Source organism: Lactuca serriola, chromosome 3, assembly GCF_051521515.1.
Source record: "Lactuca serriola cultivar US96UC23 chromosome 3, Lser_US96UC23_V15, whole genome shotgun sequence".
In the NCBI taxonomy this organism is placed as follows: Eukaryota; Viridiplantae; Streptophyta; class Magnoliopsida; order Asterales; family Asteraceae; genus Lactuca; species Lactuca serriola.
In genome coordinates, this window is record NC_136410.1 from 274,811,431 (window position 1) to 274,835,425 (window position 23,995).

The following is a 23,995-nucleotide window of genomic DNA, read 5'->3' on the forward strand; positions in this document are numbered from 1 at the left end:
TTTATTTTTTTTTTTTGTTTTGTAAATCATTGTCACTTACTTTCATGATTATTATATTTTGTATTTTATCCATTTACTTTGGCCAAGTGTATGCTTACGGGTAAAACAAAATTAACCCTAGATTTATTAAAAAAAATAACTATAAGATATTATGTAGGCTTTCAACCTTCCAGTGATGGGTCCCATAATATACATTTCCTTTCTTGCTAATGACTTTTCTCTATTTAAAGCAAAATTGTGAAATTATTCAAGTGTCAAATAATAACCCACTCAATTTCCTCTCCCTCTATGTTCCACCATTCAGCAACATTCTTTGTAGCTGGCAATCACAATTTCCATACAACAGGAAAAGCCAATATGGAAAATGCTTGTAAAGTCAACCTACTCTCATCTTCTTCTTGCACCTCCACCTCCACCTCCACCACCACCACTACGACAACCACAACCACCGTCTCAACTATCACTCCAATGGGCAGCAAACCTCAAAAACGATCAAAGAGAACTCAAGAGGGAAACAATGTCAGCGACCAAAAGAAACCGCATCACCCTTCCTATCGAGGTGTAAGAATGAGAAGTTGGGGCAAATGGGTGTCTGAAATTCGTGAGCCAAGGAAGAAATCAAGGATATGGCTTGGAACATTCTTAACAGCTGAGATGGCAGCCAGAGCCCATGACGTGGCAGCAATAGCCATAAAAGGCCGTTCAGCTTACCTCAATTTCCCTGACACTGTCCATCTACTTCCACAGCCTGCCACCACATCACCTAAGGACATTCAAGAAGCGGCGGCTAAGGCTGCGGCTGCATGTGGAGGAGATGAACCCCAACCACCTAGTAATACAGTTCTTTCTCACTCTAATTCATCAAACACTTTATCATCATCAGATAACACACAAGATTCAGTGGCATCCACAGTAGAAGACGATGATGCATTCTTTCAATTGCCAGATCTTTCACTCAACACCAACCATAGGAGCGATATGTTTGGCTATTACCATTCATCATGGCATCTGGGGCCTGAAGTTGATATCGACTTTCGGCTTCAAGCTGAAGAGCCATATCATTGGTAAATATATCACCTAGCTTGTACATTAGACATTTCAACTGTAAAACTCACCACCAACGTACGTTTACATCTACTTATTGTGTATGCATAACTGTCAGCGACACTTTTCAGGGATATATCTGGCGTCATAATTTACCGAGATGCTAGTGGAGTTAGTAAAGACGTAAGACTGGTAGTTAATTAGTTATTAGTAATTTATTCAGTAAGTTGACCAGCCATATCGAATGGTAAATGTTTTTATTTTCGGTTGTGTGTAATGATTTAAGAGAATGAGAAATTCGAAAGCACGAGTCTGCAAACTTTAATTTTCATTATTGGATGATAATGAAATATCGTTTGAGCTCAATTATGAGACAATTGTGACTTTATTCTATGCGTCTATAGACGTCAAACATAAAACTTTTTTGATTTGCATTAAATAAATGTAAGCAAGAAATATATATTTCATAATTTGATACGCAAGGAGTAATATATTGCAAAAAAATCACATGGATGACTATTCAATATAAAACAAAAACAAAAAGACGACATCATTTGATCAGCATTGTGTGTAATTAAGTTTAAGAAAATAGAGAATGTATAATAACGGCATGATGTCATTTGTCGCAAATTTCAATTGTTTTTGTATGAAAATGTTTGATATAGCGATTGATTTCTCTTCCTCATAATATCGATATTCTCCATTAATTCCAACATTAATTCCAAAGTAAATAAGAAAAATTCTATTTTTGGTGCATCACAACTAAAGACTTATAGTGTAGCTTTTTTCAAGCAATTAATTTTCTAAACCATATCAAAACATAAGTTTTAATACGGTATTTTATTATTTTTCTAAAATTATATAGTAGTTATATAATTTTATAAATAAAAAACGTCAAAAATATTTAATTGGAACATATGTCATGGTTAACATATACTTTAAATATAGTTTGATTCAAAGTATTACCATATCATTGTTCTATTGATTTAGATCTCTAATAAAGGATCTCTAAAATTATTAACCTATTATACTATATTTTTTTTCAATATGTATAGTTAATTTACCCACATCTATTTAGAAAATCTTTTATAAAGTCCTCTTATTTAATTAGTTGTTTTTAATTATAAATCATATTTTAAAATGAAATTATAAATACACGTTTATTTATCAGAAGTTTTAAAAAATTTCTCAGAGAAATTTGATGAAACTGTCATTGTGATGTCGAGTTTGGTTAGTGACAAATTTTGAAAGCTCTCATTCGAAGATAATGCATTATTGGAAGCTCCTTTCTCTTTAGATGAGCTAAAAATGGCGATTTGGCCTTGTAGTAGTGAAAAAGCATTGGCTCCCGACGACTTTTCGTTCAAGTTTTTGATGGTTTTTTTGGGAGGATATATGGCCAAATTTTTAGTTTGTTAAAGGACTTGAAGCTGAGGGGTATTTCAAAAGGGGGTTACAACTCCTCCTTTGTCACTCTTATCTCTAATGTTAATGATATGTTCTCTCTTAAATACTATCGACCAATCAACCTTATTGGTTGTATGGATAAAGCGTTGTGTCAAATTCTTCTAAATCGTCTCAAAGGGTCATTAGTAAAAAAAGTGAAGAAGGCAGAACATAAAAGAAGGAAGTTATGATCTTTAAAGTGGATATCAATAAAGCCTCGACTCTTTGAATTGAGGCTTTCTAGATTCAGTTATGCAGCAAATGCAGTTTGGATGCAAATGGAGAAAGTGGATATTGGGGTCTCTTTCTTCCGGACGTGCTCTTGTCTTAGTAAATGGCTCTCCAACTCAGGAGTTTTTTTTTATTAGCAGAGGTGTAATTCAAGGAGATGTTCTGTCCTTTCCTCTTCATTCTTTCCATGGAGGGACTTCATGGTTTCTTGAAATTGGTTTATGACAATGTAACATCCCGAAATATCAAGGGTAGAGTTGAAGGGCTAAAAGAGTAAGTTGTGGAAGAGTGACTTGGCGAGTCCATGGATGGACTCGGCGAGTAGAGTCGCGACTGGGTCGCGTGTTAAGTAGCCGACTCGGCGAGTCGGCAAGGAGAACTCGGCGAGTAGGCGCTGAGTGGAGAAAACCCTAATTCCCGGGGTTGAGCCCTATATAAAGAACATAATAGCCCACTCTCAGCCTCTTTATTCATCTCCAAGTCCAGAAACCCTTAGCCTTCGTGTGTGAGTGATCATATCTCAATTGGGAGCTTGAAGGAGATGATTATTGAAGGAATTTTGAGAGATTGAAGGCTTGGAGCAAGGGGCTTTGCTTGGATTCGAACTACATTGCAAATTGGGCGTCCATTGGAGGTAATATCTCATTCTTGGGCTATTGTTATGTTTTTTCTTCATTTTGGGGTTTTTGGGAACTTGCCTATGGATGTAATTGGAAGTCTAGAGGTTAGATCTGAGGTTGCTACCTCAGATCTGGAATGGAGAAGAATCAGAGAGCATGAAAGTCCCTGTGTTGGAGTGTTTAGTGAAGCTTACATGTCCAAAACCCTAAACCAAAGTGCAAAAAGCCTAGATCTCGTTGGATTCACGTAAAGTTTGCCACTTTACGTGATGAAGGGGTTGTAGGAAGATAGATCTATGTTTTGGATCAATTGCATGGCTTGGAGTGCTTCTGTATAGATTCAGACCGGTGGTACTCGGCGAGTCACATGGGTGTACTCGACGAGTTGTTTGAAGATGAGCTGGGACTCGGCGAGTTGGAAGAACAACTCGGCGAGTTGGATGAAGATGGCCTGGAACTCGGCGAGTTGTATGAACAACTCGGCGAATAGGTTGAAGATAGCCATAGACTCGGCGAGTCTGTTCTTGGACTCGGCGAGTCTTGTCGAAGAGTTCCGATATTCCCTGGTTGAGTCGAGAATCGGTGAGTCAAGGGATGACTCGGTGAGTTGTGTGCGAGAGGACTCAGAAGTTGTGGGACTCGGCGAGTTAAGTCGTGGATTGAGTGAAGTTCTGAGTATGGAAACTCGGCGAGTCATCAGGTTGACTCGGCGAGTAGGGTCAGTCAGGGGTTGACTTTGACCTTGTCTTTGACCAAGGGTTGACCAGTAGTTTCCCGGGGTATTTTGGTAATTGTTGATTATTGTTTGAGTTGAGTGCATTGGTGGCTGTCCAGAGGTGGAGATCATATCAGTGATCGGAGCAGCTTGAGTTATCTGTTCAGTCGGCAGTTTCGAGGTGAGTTATCCTTACTATATCGACAGGGTCTATGGCACCAAGGCCGACCCTTTATCGGATGGAAATCCGGGTAGTGTTTGTTGTTATGATATTGTGGAATATCGGCCGAAGGCATTACGTTATGGGTCGGAAGGCATTATATGTTGTGGGCTGGAAGGCATTACATATTGTGGGCCGGAAGGCATTGCGATGTGGACCGGAAGGTCATGGCTTGGAAAGGCGTATGTGTGTAATTGGTATGTTGACTGATTCGTAGGGCAATGTTATGCTAGTGACCGGTAGGCCAGTATCTTGGTTAGGGTAATGGTATGTTATGTGATCTGTTGATGATTATATGTTATCTGCACAGTTGCTTGGTCTGGGGTTTGACCCGATATGTATGGTTGTTCTATGATCTGTTATGTTATGTGGGCATTTTATGTTATAGGCCGGAAGGCAATATGTTATGGGCCGGAAGGCGATATGTTTTGGACCAGAAGGTCGTGGCCTGGAAGGGCGTATTTGTGGTTGGTATTTTTGGGGGTATCTCACTAAGCTTTCGGGCTTATAGTTGTGGTTTTATGTTTTCAGGTTCTCAGGAGTCTGTGGCAAGGAAAAGGCGTGATCGTACCGTTCCCCGCGTTGGTGTTTTATGATTTGAACCTGGGAAAAATACTCTGTTAAATAATGTATTGAAAACCTTTTTGTAACAACGTTATTAAAATCGGTGGTTTTTGAAAAGTTTTAATTGTTTTGAAATTTTGGTCATTACAGACAATCACTTATATTATTGTAGTTAGCTACATAAAAGAGACCCTATATTATCTCATCACATGTATGCCGATGATGTTATTTTTATTGGTGAATTGTCCTCGATCAACATCATAAATTTTAATATGTTGCTTAGAATGTTTCTTTATTGGTTCCAATCTCAAAGTTAACCTTCACAAACCTAAATTTTATGGCATTTAGATGATAAGTAGGAGATAAATAGACTTTCTTGGAATTCTGGTCAATGATAATATGAACCTTGCTAAAGAGTATGATCCTATTTTGGGGAGGCTTCAAGCTAAATTGGGCTCTTAGAAAGCTAAAAATCTCTCATTTAGTGATGCCCATGCTTGTGATGTTGGTTTTAGGGATTCTCCCACTTTATTATTTCTCTTTTTTTAAGGCTCCTTGTAACGTGATAAAGTTGTTGGAGCAATTTAGAAAGAGATGTTATTGGGAGCTTGTTGTGGGAAGTCTCAAACTGCTTAATTTAGATCGTTTAACTAAATAGTGGTGACACTTTGAAGGATAGAGTTAACCACTTTTTGTGTAATTTCACAACTCTTTTCATTTTATGTATTTTATTGATAATAAATATCTTGCTAAAAAACCAACTTAGACATTTAGCTTAATATTTTTCAAATTGAAGAGGATTACTTGAAGTTATGTGTAACACTTCATGATTTATTTAGAATGAAGGTTATGGCAGGAAATGGAAGATTATTCTTGTTGGATATATATGTTCAAGAATCGTTAGTGGGTGATATTGTTAATATCATATGATCCTATAATTTCACAATTTAATCAAGTCGGTACTTATTGAATATTTGATAATTATTTGATTATTAATAAATAAATTCAACTCTTGTATTTAATTAGAGAATAATTATTGTTTTACGAAAATTTTAAAAAATGAAAGAGAAAACTAGTTATTATATCATATGGTATGATTAATAAGTCATGTATAAATGATTTAGACACTTTGGTTAACCATGTAATTACTAGTTAGTTAGCCTTTCTAGTTAGACAAACTAGTCTAACACTTATCCACATCCTTTGAACATAATGTTTGTAAGTTTTATGAGAGTATGGAGGTTGCTTGTCAACCTCCATGCTTTGTTATTAATATCTCTCATCTAGTGTATTACTTTAGAATAAAATAAGGTACAACCTTTTTTCTTGCATAGGAGTATATAAGAAATTCTTATGATTATGCATGAGAAAAGTTGGTTCTTTGGTTTTGTAATTCTCTAAAGAAGTCGTAGCTTCTTCCCATTCTCTTACTACCTACCTTTTGAAGTTAGTTTTCTAGATTCGGTGTTTCCTTTGGTTCTCCTTTAATTCTTATTTTGTTAAGCACTTAATGGTTTAATAAACTCAAGAATTCAAGAAGGAACTAGAACTCGAAAGTGTCTTACGCTTGGTAGTGAATACTTCTAGAGATATCATACTCTTTGATCTTGTCATCTACTTCAACGCCCCAAAACTAAGTGGGTTCAACAGCTTCAAATGTTATCATTTTTAAACATCCTATGGTTGCTTCTATAACATTCAAACCTATGTAAAAGGATCACTAATGGTTTTATTTTAAAATGCTCTAAAATAAACTAGTTGTTTTTACGAAGCTTCCGTTAGGGGTTTTTTTATGAAAAAGACTCTATTTTATATATCAAAACCCATCAATTCTAAAAGGATGTGTGGCTCGGAAACGCTCGTCTTCAATATCACTTCATAAAGTTATTTTCCTTATTGTCGTATAAAAATTGTTTACTCTAGAATAAAACTAAAAGAGATGAATATGCACTACTAGAAAACAGACCTTTAATGACACATTTTTTACGACACGCTATTAATGATACGCAAAAGGGCTTGCCCTTAAAATAATGTCAGATCTTTAGAAATTTGCAGAATTTAGGACGTGCATTTTTGCATGCCCTAAAATTAGTGTCCGAAAAGAAGAAAATTAAAAACACAAAAGGCACCTAAATTAAATGGGCGTGGTATAGAAATGTTGTTTTATAATTTTTAATACACGCGTCCCTCCTCTTTGATATAGGTAAGGGGGAAAACCAAATTTCCCAAAATTTTGAAATACCTTCTTTCCTCTACTTCTCTACTCTCTCCTCTAGGTCACGATTCACCATGTGAACTAAGTCATGCCTAAGATTCTGCCTCTTTATCTCCATCGTCTTCGGCTTTGATCCCTTCTTAAAAAAAAGCAACAATGAATCTACCACGAGACGTCATAAAAGCAACTGGAGGCATCGATACCAGTGGAGCAGCGAAAGAAGGAGTTCTAGAAGAGAGAAAGAGAAGAGGAGAGAGAGAGTTGGAAGATAAAAAAAAAGAGATAAATTGACAAATATAGAAGGAAAGGGAGCAGTATCTGGAGATGAAATCGAGGAGGCAAAAGGAGGGGTTCAGATTAGACACAAATTCACTTTTTGCTTTCAATTTCATATATGTCTCTCTAAAATCGTTTGTGGAGCCAATATTATAGGGATCGAATCCAGGTATGTTGTATTTAATTAACTTTCCCTCTGATTGTACTTAATTTATCTCACCTTCCGATGCTTCTCAAATCGAACACAAGGTAACATTTCAAGAAAATTGCAATCCTAGGGGTTTTTTTCACACATTTGGTTCGAGATCAATTTCTCCTTTGCTTTGTCTCTCTCTCGCTCTATCTCTCTCTCTCTGTCTCTCTCTTTCTCTCTCTCAAAACATCAAACAATTTATCAATTTCTCCTAGGTTTCCATCTTTCACCTTGTTTTCATCTATGACTCCTTGATCGCCTCTTTCTCTCCTAAGTGTTTCATCTGCCACCATCTGGGAAATTTTTACGTTTCTTGTTCCCTTTAATTTCAGTTTTAGCTTAAGTGATATACAATCCGTTAACTTGTGCTATTTCATGCAGCTTGATATGCTACAAGAAGAGAATGACAGTGTACTTGAGAAGGTGGCTTCTAATAATTATATTCTTTGTTTATATATATATCTGGTCTTCATTGTTGAATTTATATTGTGCACCTCAGGTTTGCTAAAGGAAGTTGTCAGGATGCAGAGATAAGGGTTAAGGAGCTTGAGAAGCAGGTGCTCACCTAAACTGACAAGTAGACACACCCCTGTTGAAATGCTATGTTTATTCTTTCTGGCAAAAGAACATGCAAACATGTGGTTGTATGCTTTTGAATTCATCTAATCTGGATAGGATTGAGGTCGGATACAACAAACAAGCAATCAACTTAGAAAGAGAAAAAAGATCACAATTCAAATTAGTATATCACAATTAATAAATGATCTAACCGAAACTACTACATTAGACTATCACAGCCTAAACAATCCAACACACTTTAGAAAACAAAACTAAAGTAAAACATGCTTAGATGTATACAAGTAAGGATGGATTAAAGGTTATGCAGTAGTTAAGACATGAACAGAAGCTTAATTCATATCAAACTCGTAACAATAAAGATCATAACCTCTTATTTTTTTGTAACAACGTGTTCGCTTATATAATGTAAGCGCCAATGTGTTAAGAGGAGAGTTCCTTCATGCAGGTGCAGTTCTTGATTGCTGCTTTCATGATGATACCTCCGGTTTTAGTGCTAGTGCAGATAACACTCTCACAAGGTATGACTAAATGATGTATATACTTTCTTGGATTATTGACTTATCTTTTTCTTGACTATGTTTCAAGCTACGTTCCTTTTACATCTCTCAGGCTTGTTTTTGACCATGGAAGGAAGGATCTTTTGGGACCCATGATGCTCATGTTCGCTGTATCGAGTACTCTTATGCAACAGGTTAGTGTCATTCATTTCATCATTTGTTTTCATTTTGTTAATATCATCATACATTCATTCTTTCATTTCCTTCTATTACATCATTGTGTTTTCAATTCTTTTTCTTGTTGGTGGTTTTTAGGGCAAGTGATTACAGGGAGTTGGGACAAAATTTTGAAGTGTTGGGACCCACGTGGTGGAGGTGCATAGGAGCGTGCTCTTGTGGGGACATATGCACAAAAAGAGAGAGTTTATTCTATATCACTTGTTGGAAACCGTGTAGTGGTGGCAACTGCTGGAAGACATGTTAATGCTTTCTCTCATTAATTAAACCTAAATGTAGGAAAAAAGAAGATATTTCTGGCCTTATGCTGACTTAAGATCGCACTCTTTCTGCTCTCTTCGCCTATAAAAATCAGATTCAGCTACTACCGATGGGTGTGTCATCCGACTTCTTTAAAATCACTGCTAAGTTTTGGTTTATGGCCTTATGATGTTGCTATCATGAGCCCTCAAATCAATGGCTCTCAAATCTTTCAATGTCTGCAACAACCCATTTCATTAATCTTTATTTACTTATATTTTTCATAAATTACCCAAGGGCAAAATAGTCTTTAATATTAGATACCTGATATATGTAATAGGCACGATCAGAAGCACTTTCTAGCTAGACATCAGAATAGATGATATGGGGTTGATAGTGGGTCCCAATCAGAAAAAGTCTCAATGCCAATGGATGATAAAGTTGTATAAGCAGGTATTTAATTAATAGGGCTAGAGTTTTGTATTATGGATACATTTTATTACAAGGTTAAATAGATTTCCTTTGTATATATAATGTCAAATTGCTTAAATCTTGGAGTTTTTTTCTTGCTGTTAACATGAAAAGCTCCACAGAACAACCAATTTTGTTGAATAATTTATCCGAGACTATGCAAAGGATTTGTAGGAGCTTGAGGACAGTTTTAGAAAGTAAATTGTCATGGGTAGGTGGGGGTAGGGTCTGGGTGGATGCTGGGTTTCAGACAGGTTTATAACTTGTCTCTTGACATATAAAACGGGTGTATGCTGTTATCAAGAAGATCTTCTGAGAAGAAATTTGTTGAGGGGAGCATGATTATTGATGATCAAGTTTCTGTTAATCGCATTGAACGTGTTGATGTTAGGATTAGACCTCGTCCACCTAATCAGGTAATATTACTTTTTGAATTACATATATATGTATATATATATATATATATATATATATATATATATATATATATACACGTTGACTTATATTTCAGACGGCATGAAATATGTTTATATGTGATTTATTCAGTGGTACAAAAAAAATCTAACATGTCCCTTTATGTTAAAGTGAGTAAACTTATCTATACATGTTGGTGTAGTTTAATGATTTCTTTAATTTATGTTCTATTTAATACTCTACTTGAGTAAACTTATTTATACATGTTTTACACTTTTACTTTGAGCTTTATGATTTCTTTAACTTAAAAATAAATGACTACTTTATTCTTTTTTCTAAACACATGTCTTGGTAAGACTTGTTGGAGCTGATGATCATATGTATCCCGATTATGTGGATGTGCGTGGTGTGGAATTTGGTTTGGGGATAGGATACAACTCATAACCCAAAGCAGCTCCTCCTACTGGCTCAACTGTTAAGTCGCTTATAATAGGAGTGATGGCTCAGTTCAAAAGCAACTTTGTTGCTGCTTCAGCTTCATCCAATAATTCTGGAAATCAGGGGAGGAGGAAAATGGTATTGCCTGGCTTTGTTTCTGGTGGTTCCATAGGTGGAACTCCCCCATCCCCATGCCAACTTATTGTAACAGAGAACAGCAGCGGCAAGGGATTAATTCTAAATATGTCTCAGAATTATGTGTTAATACTGCTTGGAAAAAGGAAATTGATGACCACAAAGCATTAAGCAAGTTCTCTGTGCATATGTTCTTATCTCTTCATGGTCTCTACAAAAAAGCTTCAACATGGGACAAAGTTGTAGATCTTTGAATCTGCAGTGGGAATACTGTCACACCCACAAACCGGAACGGCAGAAACGTTCGGGGGCGGATGACTTCATGTTGTAACATAACAAATGAATACATAGGAAAGAAAGCAATGCAACCATCATATGTATAATTAAAAGTGTACATTGTAACACCCAAGTTTTGAGGACCAAGAAAGGAAAGAAAACACTAAGTTTAGGGGTCGACTTGGCGAGTCCGAGCGGGATCCGGGCCGAGGAGTAAGTGACCGACTCGGCGAGTCGGCCAAGGTGACTCGGCGAGTCTGGTCTGTGCGAGGAAAACCCTAATTCCGGGAGTTGTATCCTATATAAAGGGTGTTATGTCCCTCCCTCAGCCCCCATATCACTCCAGAAGACCTGTAAACCCTATAATTCGTGTGAGCTTCCATTATTGAGAGAAATAGCTTTGGGAGGAAGGAAACTTTGGAGAGAAACTTGAAGATCAAGAAGGTTGCTTCAAGGGAGAAGTGTGTGCTCGAGATCTACTTCAATTGTGTTCATCTTGGAGGTATTAAGCTGCCATTTTCCCTTCTTTGCATCTAGATCTATTTTGTCATGAGATTTGGGGGTTTTATGGTTGTTTGAGACCCAAATCAGGTTAGGGGCTTAGATATGTTGTTGCCACTTCAGATCTATTGTTGGGTTGGTCCATTATGTCATAAAGCATCAAGAGATGAGTAGTTGGTGAAGCCCTTGTGTCCTTAAACCAAACCCTAATGTGTTTTGAGCCTAGATCTCTTTAGTTATACGTAAAGTTTGCAACTTTACGTAGGGATTGAGTTTTCGAAGTATGGATCTATGGATTGGAGTCCCTGCATGACTCAGAAGCCCTTTGCATGTTGGGAGATCTGAATGGACTCGGCGAGTCCTTTGAGTAGACTCGGCGAGTACCATGAAGATGAGGAGGAAGTCAGATCAGACATTCACATTAGTGGGTCGGCAGGGCCAAAGTCAGTGCATCACATGCGGGAAACCGCACGAAGGAGTGTGTCGTTCTAGGGGTTCCGGCTGCTACAAGTGTGGCAGTGACGGTCACGTCAGCAGGGACTGCCCACGGGGGGCAAGCCCATTATGTTTTCACTGCAATCAGGTGGGCCACAAGAGGACCAACTGCCCGATGATGAGGGGAGGAGCGGGGAGTGCGCCTGCCCCAGCGACTATGAGGATTACGGATGGGCGAGAGGGTAGTGCCATGTAGTGACAGATGCGGAAGATCTGGATTACAGAAAGGAATGTTGCAGGTACGTATCTATGACTATTTTCATTCCTATGTGAATTAGGGAAGTTTTTACCCTAGTCTCAGGCGATTTTACGTATGATTTGCCTCTCTGCTTGTATTTGGAGTGTATTTTGGAATTGTCATATGCCAATTGCATACCAGGAGCTATTAGTAGCTAGTGTAGGTCATCTTTCACTTTGGGTTCGAAGTGTTCAGTATCATCTCGGTTACGGTTGAAAATGATTCGGGAAGTGGTCAGCCACCATCATCGGGATTCGATGGTTCTAATCTGGCCGTTCGGGATGGCTTACGGAAGCATCAAGGAAAGTGGCTTATCACCAAGGAGTCTAGCATCAGGGATGCGGGCGGTGTTCATCTAGTATTCGGTAATCATACGGTAGTTGGAGTGGGCTAGAGACGGATCGCTAGCAGGGATAGTGTAACACCGAAAATTTTTAAAAAATTTATTTTTAAAATTTCATAAAAACATTTCTCTTTTAAGTTAATAAAACATCAATTTCAAATTCCAATATGTATCATACAAATCCCAAGATCTCATAATTATATCAAATTCCTCCACGTGTGTACAGATCAAGCCGGCGCCTTCCCACGGTCATCGCTAGTACCTGAAACAACAACACTAACACTGTAAGCACAAAGCTTAGTGAGTTCCCCAAAATACCACACATAAAACACATATTAGCCACTCGAGGCCATAACTCTATGGGTCCGTGCACCCAACTCTGTGAACCCTCAGGTTCTAACTCTATGAACCTTCCGGTTCCAACTCTATAAACATGCACAGCATAGATCACATAGAAATAATGCAGTACAACACATAACATGCACATAACATACATACACTAACACATAACTCTGATTACCGACTCAAGGTAAAGTATAGTGAGAAGACTCACCTCGTGTGTCTCGGTATCTCACAATCCCTGGAAATCCCTCGTGCTCGATCCTCCGAGCTCTAATCCTCCTATAACATCACAAGGCTCTAATTAACACTTTTTATCTCTAAGGTTGACTACTCCTAAAAAGTCAACACAGGTCAACGGTCAACGGTCAACTTTGACCGGACTCGGCGAGTGCATACGGCAACTCGGCGAGTCTAGACGTTCTCACCAACTCTCTAGGATTCCCTTTCTACACGTCGAGTACTCCCCCCTGACTCGACGAGTTACACCTGGAAGAATCGCGGGGCCACCCCGACTCAACTCGCCGAGTCTCAAGAACGACTCGGCGAGTCCCAGCTCGACTCAGACCTCATGACAATCCATTCCAACTCGCCCTGACTCACTGGGTCAACTCCTGACTCGTCTGGACCACTCACTGGCCGGTCCAAGGCAATCTTCAAACTACTCGCCGAGTCTGCTCATCGGACTCGGCGAGTCCATTCCATGCAATCACTCAAACTTGCTTCTAAGGTCAGATCTACTCCAACAATTCATAGATCTGGCCCTCCTAGACTGATTCATCACGTAAAGTCCCAGTCTTGATGCATGAACAACCTTTATATGACTAATTATGAAGAATCTTCAACAAATCTCACTATACAAGGTCATGACCTCCATTGCTCTCTAAAAAGCTTGAAGGATGAGGCTCTCTGGACCTCTATGGATCCAGATCCGAAGTCTCATCACTAGCATGGGACTATTTGGCCATCAAATCAACTCAACAAAGCCACAAGAAACCCTAGAATCGATTATACTTCACAAAACAGGAGATGGGTCGAAATTATACCTTTAGATTGAAGGGTCGAGCTTCCAATCCACCAAATAGCAGTCCCCTTTGCCTCCTCTTGGCTAGAGCCTCTTTCTTCTTTGCTAAACAACACACAAATGTCAAGAAATGCCTCCTTTCACTCTCAAATCGCTAAAGCACTTTTAGGGTATCTCTCTATGGAAAGATGGATGCAAAAGACGGCCATAAGGCCATTTAAATAGGTCCCAAACCCGAAAAATTAGGGTTTCATTAAACAGCGTGGACTCGCCGAGTCCATATCCTGGACTCGCCGAGTCCGAACGAATCCCGCGTCCAGAATCACGACCCTACTCGGCGAGTCTGAGCTCCAACTCGCCGAGTCCCTTCTCAAAACTCAAAATATTAAAACAATAAAATACCTGGAGATCCGGGCTGTTACAATTCTCCCCCACTAGGATTAGACTTCGCCCTCGAAGTCTTGCTCTAAAATAGTTCCGGATGCTGAGCCCGCATCTCGCGCTCCGGCTCCCAGGTCATCTCTGATCCCTTCCGGTGTTGCCACTGAACCAACACCAAAGGTACCTCCTTGTTCCTCAGAACCTTGATCTTCCGATCTCTGATGGCTACTGGTCTCTCGGCATAATTCAGGCTCGCATCCACCTGAATATCCCCCAATGGAACTACTGCCGACTCATCGGCAATACATTTCCTCAATTGCGACACATGAAAAGTGTCGTGGATTTGCCCCAACTCCGCTGGCAACTCCAAACGATAGGCCACCCGGCCTACCCTCGCAATCACGCGAAATGGCCCGATATACCGGGGCCCCAACTTGCCCCTCTTCCTGAATCGTATCACTCCTTTCCAAGGAGAGACCTTCAGGAGAACGAAGTCGCCGACCTGAAACTCAAGCTCGGACCGGCGTCTGTCTGCATAACTCTTCTGTCGACTCTGGGCGGTCAATAACCTCTGTCTGACCTGCTGAATCTGCTCTGTCGTACGAAGCACAATCTCGGTACTGCCCATCACTCTCTGCCCAACTTCTCCCCAGCAAATGGGGGTCCGACACCTCCTACCATACAACAGCTCAAAGGGTGGCATACCAATGCTCGAATGATGGCTGTTGTTGTAGGAAAACTCTGCCAAGGGTAGATACGCATCCCAGCTACCCCCAAAATCCAACACACATGCTCGAAGCATGTCCTCAAGCGTCTGAATCGTCCGCTCGCTCTGACCGTCTGTCTGGGGATGATATGCGGTACTAAAATGCAATCTAGTACCCAACTCCTCATGAAATTTCTTCCAGAATCTGGAAGTAAAGCGCACATCACGGTCTGAAACAATCGAGATCGGCACCCCATGCCGAGATACCACTTCTCTCACATATAACTCTGCCAACTTCTCTGCTGAAGAACTCTCACTGATGGCAAGGAAGTGAGCGCTCTTCGTCAGCCTATCCACAATCACCCAAATTGCATCAACTCCTCTGGCAGTTCTCGGCAATTTGGTGATGAAATCCATAGTGATCTGTTCCCATTTCCATTCGGGAACCTCCAATGGCTGCAACTTGCCATGCGGTCTCTGGTGCTCGGCCTTAACCCTACGGCAGGTCAAGCACCTCTCAACAAACCATGCGACGTCCCTCTTCATACAGGGCCACCAATACTCTCTTCTCAAATCCAAATACATCTTCGTAGCCCCCGGATGGATCCAAAATTTCGACCGATGTGCCTCCTCCATTAAAGAAGTGCGCGAACCACCCACAAACGGTACCCAAATCCGACCCTGAAAGGTCATAAGCCCTCGCCCATCCGTAACGAATCTCGAAACCAAACCAACGACCCGTTCTCTCTTCTGCATCTCCGGCTGCACAGCCTCGGCCTGTGCCCCCACGGATGGCATCCAATACCGGAGCTATCAGGGTCAACCTCAAACATACATCTCGTAATGGAGTGCTCTCCGCCCTGCGGCTCAACGCATCGGCCACCACGTTGGCCTTGCCCGGGTGGTACAGGATCTCAGGATCATAATCCTTGACCACATCTAACCACCTCCTTTGACGCATGTTTAGATTGTGCTGATCCATCAAGTACTTCAGGCTCTTATGGTCCGTGTATATCGTACACCGAACCCCATATAAGTAGTGGCGCCAAATCTTGAGGGCGAACACTACTGCCCCCAACTCTAGATCATGCGTGGGATATCTCGTCTCATGAGGCTTCAGCTGCCTCGATGCATATGCTATCACATGACCCCTCTGCATCAACACCGCACCCAACCCTAAAATCGATGCATCACAATATACTACAAAATCCTCCATCCCTTCCGGGAGAGCTAATACTGGGGCTTCGCACAACCTCTGGCGAAGTGTCTCAAAGGAGGTCTGCTGCTCGGGACCCCAAGAGAATGCAACACCCTTCCGGGTCAACCTAGTGAGCGGCACTGCGATCTTGGAGAAATCCTTGATAAATCTCCGATAATACCCTGCTAATCCAAGGAAGCTCCTGATCTCAGAGGGTGATTTTGGCACCTCCCAACCCATCACCGCCTCAACCTTGGCCGGATCGACCAGAATCCCTTCCTGGTTAACGAGATGTCCTAGGAACTGGACCTCCTGTAACCAGAAATCACACTTGGAGAACTTTGCATAAAGCTTCTCCGATCTCAGTACCCCAAGGACCTCCCTCAAATGTTCCTCATGCTGCTCCCTAGATCTCGAATACACCAGAATATCATCGATAAATACGATCACCGACCGATCCAACATCGGCCTACATACCCTGTTCATGAGATCCATGAACACTGCCGGGGCATTGGTGAGCCCAAAAGGCATCACCACAAACTCATAATGCCCATAACGCGTCCTGAACGCTGTCTTCTGAACGTCCTCATCTCGCACCCTCCCCTGATGATATCCCGACCTCAAATCGATCTTGGAAAACCAAGATGCCCCCTGCAACTGATCAAATAAATCGTCGATCCTCGGCAACGGGTAACGGTTCTTGACCGTCAGCTTGTTCAACTCCCGGTAATCAATACACATCCGGTGTGAACCATCCTTCTTCTTGACAAACAGAATAGGCGCTCCCCACGGCGAGCTGCTCGGCCGAATAAATCCCTTCCCCAGCAACTCCTGAAGCTGCGAGGATAACTCTTGCATCTCTGGAGGTGCAAGACGATAAGGCACCTTAGCTATAGGCGCAGCCCCCGGAACTAAATCAATACCAAACTCTACTTGCCTCACAGGAGGTAATCCCGGCAACTCCTCGGGAAAGACATCTGGAAACTCACATACCACCGGTACTTCCCCAACTGAACTCGGTCTCTCGGAAGTCGCTCGCGTATCCATCACATACGCCACAAAACCCTTACAGCCTTGCTGAAGACACTGTCTCGCCCTGGCGGCCGAACAAAAGGCTGATCCCGAACGGGTACCCTCACCGTACACCGAAAGAACTCCCCCACTAGGGTCTCGTATAGTCACCAGCTGACGCTCACAGTCGATAATCGCGCCGAATCGGCTCAACCAGTCCATGCCCACAATGACACAAACATCGCCCATCGCAATAGGAATCAGATCAATCGGAAACTCAACCCCGAAGATCTCTAACACACATCCCCGGAAAACCTCTGTGGCACAAATCACTCTATCATCAGCTATGGAGACTCTCAGAGGCCGACTCAGTGCCTCACGACTAGCACTGATATACTGGCTAAAGGCCAAAGATACAAAAGACCGACTCGCACCCGAGTCAAATAACACTAAAGCAGGTACGGAATTCACAAGAAAAGTACCTACACAAAACATAATATAAGCATAACATCATATATCAAAATAAATACACGAAAGGAAACATACCAGCCACAACATCGGGCGCGGCGCGGGCCTCCTCCGCAGTCAACTGGAAAGCTCTCCCTCGAGCTCTCGGCGTCTCGGCCTTCACAGGCCGACTCTCTGTAACTCTGGTGGCGGTAGGAGCAGACCCCTGAGATGCTCCGCGCAACTGCGGACACTCGGCCTTCCGGTGTCCAGTCTGGTTGCAGTGAAAGCACACTGCAAACCCCTTGGGGCAGTCCTTGGCCATGTGCCCCTCCTTGCCACATTTGTAGCAAGACCCTGCTCGGCAGACTCCGTCATGACCCTTGCCGCACTTTCCGCAAGTGCGGCCCTTCAGGCTCCCTGGTCGGGGATCAGCAGGCTTGGCTCGCTTGGCGGCCGGCTGCGACAATGCCGGTCGCCGATCCCTCCCCTGAGACTCCGCCTCCTCCCTGGCCTGAGTCTCAAGCTCAATCTCCCTCTTCCGGGCATTTGCCTGAAGCTCGGCAAATGTCCGGTACGAGGAGTTCGCAGCGAACTCCCGAATATCCCTCCTCAAGATGCTCAAGTAGCGGCTCATACGTGCCTGCTCAGTGGACACGTGCTCAGGGCAGAACATCGCCCTCTCGTGGAACATCCTCGTGATCGCTGTAACAGACTCAGTACCCTGCTTGAGGGTCAGAAACTCCTGTGCTAAACGCTCCCTCTCCACCTGGGGAACGTACTCATCTCGAAACATAGTGGTGAACCTCTCCCAGGTCACCGCAGAAAGCTCAGCAGGCGAATAATGCGCTGTCACAAACTTCCACCAGTCCTTCGCTCCCAAGCGAAGCTGGTTCAGCGCGAACCGTACCTTCAAATGCTCAGGAGACGAGCAAGTGAAGAAACACCCCTCAATATCAGATATCCACCTCATAGCTGCCACCGGATCCTGAGTACCATCGAACTCCGGTGGTTTCGTGTTGCTGAACTCACGGAACAGCAACGCATCCCCACCCTGCGGCCTCGCAGCAGCAATCGCTACGGTCGCCGCTGCAGCAGCAGCCTCAGAAAGAGCGGCATAGCGCTCATCAAACGTCTCAATCAAGGTGGTCTTTATAGACCCAAACATCTCTGGTATCTCTGCCCTGATGGCCGCAGCCACCTCCTCCTGGATGATCCGGCGGATCTCCTCCTCACTGGTACCACTGCTCTCGGGCATCAAACGCGTCCTCACCATGATCTACCTCTGAAATACAACATACGATAAATTAGAATCCACACGAGTATGCTCTCACTCGACAACTCTTTCTCCTTGATTCTTGGCATTCCAAAGATCCTGACTTGGGCTGCACACCGCTCCGGTGCTTCCAGTAGTACGGGCCCAATACTACTGTCCGCACCGCACCAGAATACACTCCAAGTCCTTCTCTTCGGATCCCAGGTCTCAAGTACTTCATCATGCATAGACTACTCTCTATTAGATCTCTCATAAGTCCCTTGCTGCTACCTACTCACTCTCAAGCATCTCATAGCAGCTCACCTCTCCCTAGGCTAAGGCATCACACATCAGGCCACTCTAGTCCTAATAGCAATACCTAGCCTACTCTAGCATGCGGATACATCATATCAATATGAATATCACATAATACAAAAAGGTATTTTGGGAAATCACCGTTCGGGCGCTGACTGATTGTACACACATCTCTTGCTCCGCGTTTTTCGAAAATCTTTTACTCTTTTTGGAAAATACATCTCAAATCCTCAGTTTGAGTTCAAATACGCCCGAAAGTGTACTCGAATCCCTCAAACCAAGGCTCTGATACCAACTTGTAACACCGAAAATTTTTAAAAAATTTATTTTTAAAATTTCATAAAAACATTTCTCTTTTAAGTTAATAAAACATCAATTTCAAATTCCAATATGTATCATACAAATCCCAAGATCTCATAATTATATCAAATTCCTCCACGTGTGTACAGATCAAGCCGGCGCCTTCCCACGGTCATCGCTAGTACCTGAAACAACAACACTAACACTGTAAGCACAAAGCTTAGTGAGTTCCCCAAAATACCACACATAAAACACATATTAGCCACTCGAGGCCATAACTCTATGGGTCCGTGCACCCAACTCTGTGAACCCTCAGGTTCTAACTCTATGAACCTTCCGGTTCCAACTCTATAAACATGCACAGCATAGATCACATAGAAATAATGCAGTACAACACATAACATGCACATAACATACATACACTAACACATAACTCTGATTACCGACTCAAGGTAAAGTATAGTGAGAAGACTCACCTCGTGTGTCTCGGTATCTCACAATCCCTGGAAATCCCTCGTGCTCGATCCTCCGAGCTCTAATCCTCCTATAACATCACAAGGCTCTAATTAACACTTTTTATCTCTAAGGTTGACTACTCCTAAAAAGTCAACACAGGTCAACGGTCAACGGTCAACTTTGACCGGACTCGGCGAGTGCATACGGCAACTCGGCGAGTCTAGACGTTCTCACCAACTCTCTAGGATTCCCTTTCTACACGTCGAGTACTCCCCCCTGACTCGACGAGTTACACCTGGAAGAATCGCGGGGCCACCCCGACTCAACTCGCCGAGTCTCAAGAACGACTCGGCGAGTCCCAGCTCGACTCAGACCTCATGACAATCCTTTCCAACTCGCCCTGACTCACTGGGTCAACTCCTGACTCGTCTGGACCACTCACTGGCCGGTCCAAGGCAATCTTCAAACTACTCGCCGAGTCTGCTCATCGGACTCGGCGAGTCCATTCCATGCAATCACTCAAACTTGCTTCTAAGGTCAGATCTACTCCAACAATTCATAGATCTGGCCCTCCTAGACTGATTCATCACGTAAAGTCCCAGTCTTGATGCATGAACAACCTTTATATGACTAATTATGAAGAATCTTCAACAAATCTCACTATACAAGGTCATGACCTCCATTGCTCTCTAAAAAGCTTGAAGGATGAGGCTCTCTGGACCTCTATGGATCCAGATCCGAAGTCTCATCACTAGCATGGGACTATTTGGCCATCAAATCAACTCAACAAAGCCACAAGAAACCCTAGAATCGATTATACTTCACAAAAAGGAGATGGGTCGAAATTATACCTTTAGATTGAAGGGTCGAGCTTCCAATCCACCAAATAGCAGTCCCCTTTGCCTCCTCTTGGCTAGAGCCTCTTTCTTCTTTGCTAAACAACACACAAATGTCAAGAAATGCCTCCTTTCACTCTCAAATCGCTAAAGCACTTTTAGGGTATCTCTCTATGGAAAGATGGATGCAAAAGACGGCCATAAGGCCATTTAAATAGGTCCCAAACCCGAAAAATTAGGGTTTCATTAAACAGCGTGGACTCGCCGAGTCCATATCCTGGACTCGCCGAGTCCGAACGAATCCCGCGTCCAGAATCACGACCCTACTCGGCGAGTCTGAGCTCCAACTCGCCGAGTCCCTTCTCAAAACTCAAAATATTAAAACAATAAAATACCTGGAGATCCGGGCTGTTACAGATAGGGCGATGGTGGTTATCATGCCTATCGTGTAAGGAAGGAAGGAATGGAAATCTTCGGGTTTTCGTAGGCAGTAAAGATTTAGCTGAGGCTAAGTGGGGGAGAAACAATCAGATTATGGGAGTAGAAGGGTTCTTGAAACTGGGATAAGTTCGCTCTCTTGTTAGTAAGAAAAACGGCTCAGGTGACTGTATGATTGGAGGATAGAGTAAATTGGAAGTTTGGAAAACTTGCCAACTGTGAGACCTCATTCTCGAAATTTCTGGTCGCGGATTTCATAGGAATCGGTTGGGAGTTCCATTTGGGGACATGAGTACCACCTGGGAGTACTCGATTGTGTTGTATGATCAACTGTGGGTTAGTCGTAGCATCCACTAGCAGCTAGGCGGTGGGGAAAGGTGTTGTCAGACTACCGGATGGCCGTAGCATTCACCAGTGACTAACTAGTAAGAGAAGTGTAGTAAGACTGCGGTGTGGCCCGTAGCATCAGGTTAGCAAGACTGCGGTACGGCCCGCAGCAATCGTATGAGAGTATGGTTAGACTACGGTGTGGTTTGTAGCATTAGATTAGTAAGACTGCGGCGTGGTCCGTAGCATTAGATTAGTAAGACTGCGGTGTGGCCCATAGCATTAGATTAGTGAGACTGCGGTGTGGCCCGTAGCATTAGATTATCAAGACTGCGGTGTGGCCCGCAGCAATCGTATGAGAGTATGGTTAGGCTACGGTGTGGCCCCTAGCACTGGTTTAGCAAGACTGCGGGGCGGCCCGTAGCTTTGATTGGCTGGCAGCGTAGAAGTGTTGTAAGACTACGGGGTGGCCCGTAGCATTCATCGGTCCCTATTCGTTAGGGCGAATGTATCAAGTGTACGATTTAGTGGCAAAATGGATTGAGCGGTTATTGGTAAAATTTCTTCGAAAGTCGCTGGAAGCGACTAGGAGTTGAGTTGGGGCTAGCCACCGGTGGGAGCCGGTAATCCAGATATTGGTAGATTGGTAGGGACCAAGGTGGTCTCAGTTCATCCGGAAGGATTATCGGTTGAGTAAGTTGTGTTTCTGAGTTGATCAGTGTCAGGTTTGACCCGAGGTTTAACCGCGAGGTTTATATTAGTCAGAACGACCAGGTGGAAGACCAGCAAAGGTAGGCAGCTGGTGTTGGGATAATTAGTAGGTATTGAAGGCAGATCGCAGGCGGTGGGCCATGGCAACTTCGAGGACGAAGTTTAATTTAAGTGGGGGAGAGTTGTAACACCCAAGTTTTGAGGACCAAGAAAGGAAAAAAAAACACTAAGTTTAGGGGTCGACTCGGCGAGTCTAATGAGGGACTCGGCGAGTCCGAGCGGGATCCGGGCCGATGAGTAAGTGACCGACTCGGCGAGTCGGCCAAGGTGACTCGGCGAGTCTGGTCTGTGCGAGGAAAACCCTAATTCCGGGAGTTGTATCCTATATAAAGGGTGTTATGTCCCTCCCTCAGCCCCCATATCACTCCAGAAGACCTGTAAACCCTATAATTCGTGTGAGCTTCCATTATTGAGAGAAATAGCTTTGGGAGGAAGGAAACTTTGGAGAGAAACTTGAAGATCAAGAAGGTTGCTTCAAGGGAGAAGTGTGTGCTCGAAATCTACTTCAGTTGTGTTCATCTTGGAGGTATTAAGCTGCCATTTTCCCTTCTTTGCATCTAGATCTATTTTGTCATGAGATTTGGGGGTTTTATGATTGTTTGAGACCCAAATCGAGTTAGGGGATTAGATATGTTGTTGCCACTTCAGATCTATTGTTGGGTTGGTCCATTATGTCATAAAGCATCAGGAGATGAGTAATTGGTGAAGCCCTTGTGTCCTTAAACCAAACCCTAATGTGTATTGAGCCTAGATCTCTTTAGTTATACGTAAAGTTTGCAAATTTACGTAGGGATTGAGTTTTGGAAGTATGGATCTATGGATTGGAGTCCCTACATGACTCAAAAGCCCTCTGCATGTTGGGAGATCTGAATGGACTCGGCGAGTGCTTTGAGTGGACTCGGCGAGTACCATGAAGATGAGGAGGATATCGACGAGTGGGATGAATAGCTCGTCGAGTCGGATGAAGATAGGCATGAACTCGGCGAGTTGGATGAACAACTCGACAAGTTGGATGAAGATTGCCGCATGCTCGGCGAGTCTGTTCTTAGACTCGGCGAGTCAGGTCGCGAAGTCCCCAAACCCTTCGAGTTAAGACTCGAGTCAGCGAGTCGAGCAAGGACTCAGTGAGTTGGACAGGACAGGAATCGGGAATCAGTAGACTCGGTGAGTCAGGGGATGACTCGGCGAGTAGAGTCGCGAGTGGAAGGACTCTGGACTTATGAAATCGGCGAGTCAGTAGGGTGACTCGACGAGTAGGGTTGACCTGGAAGGTTGACTTTGACCAGGACTTTGACTTTGACCTGAGTTGATTTGGTTGTCTTTCGGGGGTCAGTTAGACTCAGTGTTGCTTTGATATTGGTAGCCCGGGGAGCTAGTGGAGCAGGAGTTCAGAGAGTTGTCGGTCAGCGACAGAGGATTATCAGCAGAGTTCAGCAGTGCCAGGTGAGTCTCCTCACTATTTGTTTGGGTCTAAGGCACCAATACCAGCCCATTTAGAATATGCATGAAAGACCAGGGGGCGGTTCCTGGCACACAGTATGTTATTATGTATGGTAGGAAGACCCGGGGGTTAGCCCTAGGCAATATGTATGAAAGACCAGGGGGCGGCTCCTGGCACACAGTATGTTATTACGTATGACAGGAAGACCCGGGGATTAGCCCTAGGCAATATGTATGAAAGACCGGGAGGTGGCTCCTGGCGCATTATATGCTATAGATATGAAAGACCAGGAGGTGGCTTCTGGCACATTGTATGTTGTTTAGCTAAGTAGAGTAGTATGTACGGTTGTCTTTGTGATACTT

The 23,995-nt window shown here is 43.1% G+C and overlaps 1 protein-coding gene across 2 annotated transcripts; it reads left to right on the plus strand.

Moving 5' to 3' along the window:
- The first annotated feature begins 270 nt into the window (after positions 1-270).
- LOC145094011 (ethylene-responsive transcription factor ERF038-like) lies at positions 271-1,421 on the plus strand. 2 transcript variants are annotated; one of them, XM_079032267.1, is made up of 2 exons: positions 271-1,064; positions 1,163-1,421. In XM_079032267.1, the coding sequence occupies exons 1-2, from the start codon at positions 289-291 to the stop codon at positions 1,209-1,211; spliced, it is 825 nt and encodes a 274-aa protein (XP_078888393.1). In that variant the 5' UTR covers positions 271-288; the 3' UTR covers positions 1,212-1,421. The 2 variants fall into 2 exon arrangements, with proteins under 2 accessions (XP_078888393.1, XP_078888392.1); XM_079032266.1 differs by having other exon boundaries at positions 1,176-1,421.
- Positions 1,422-23,995: the final 22,574 nt, after the last annotated feature.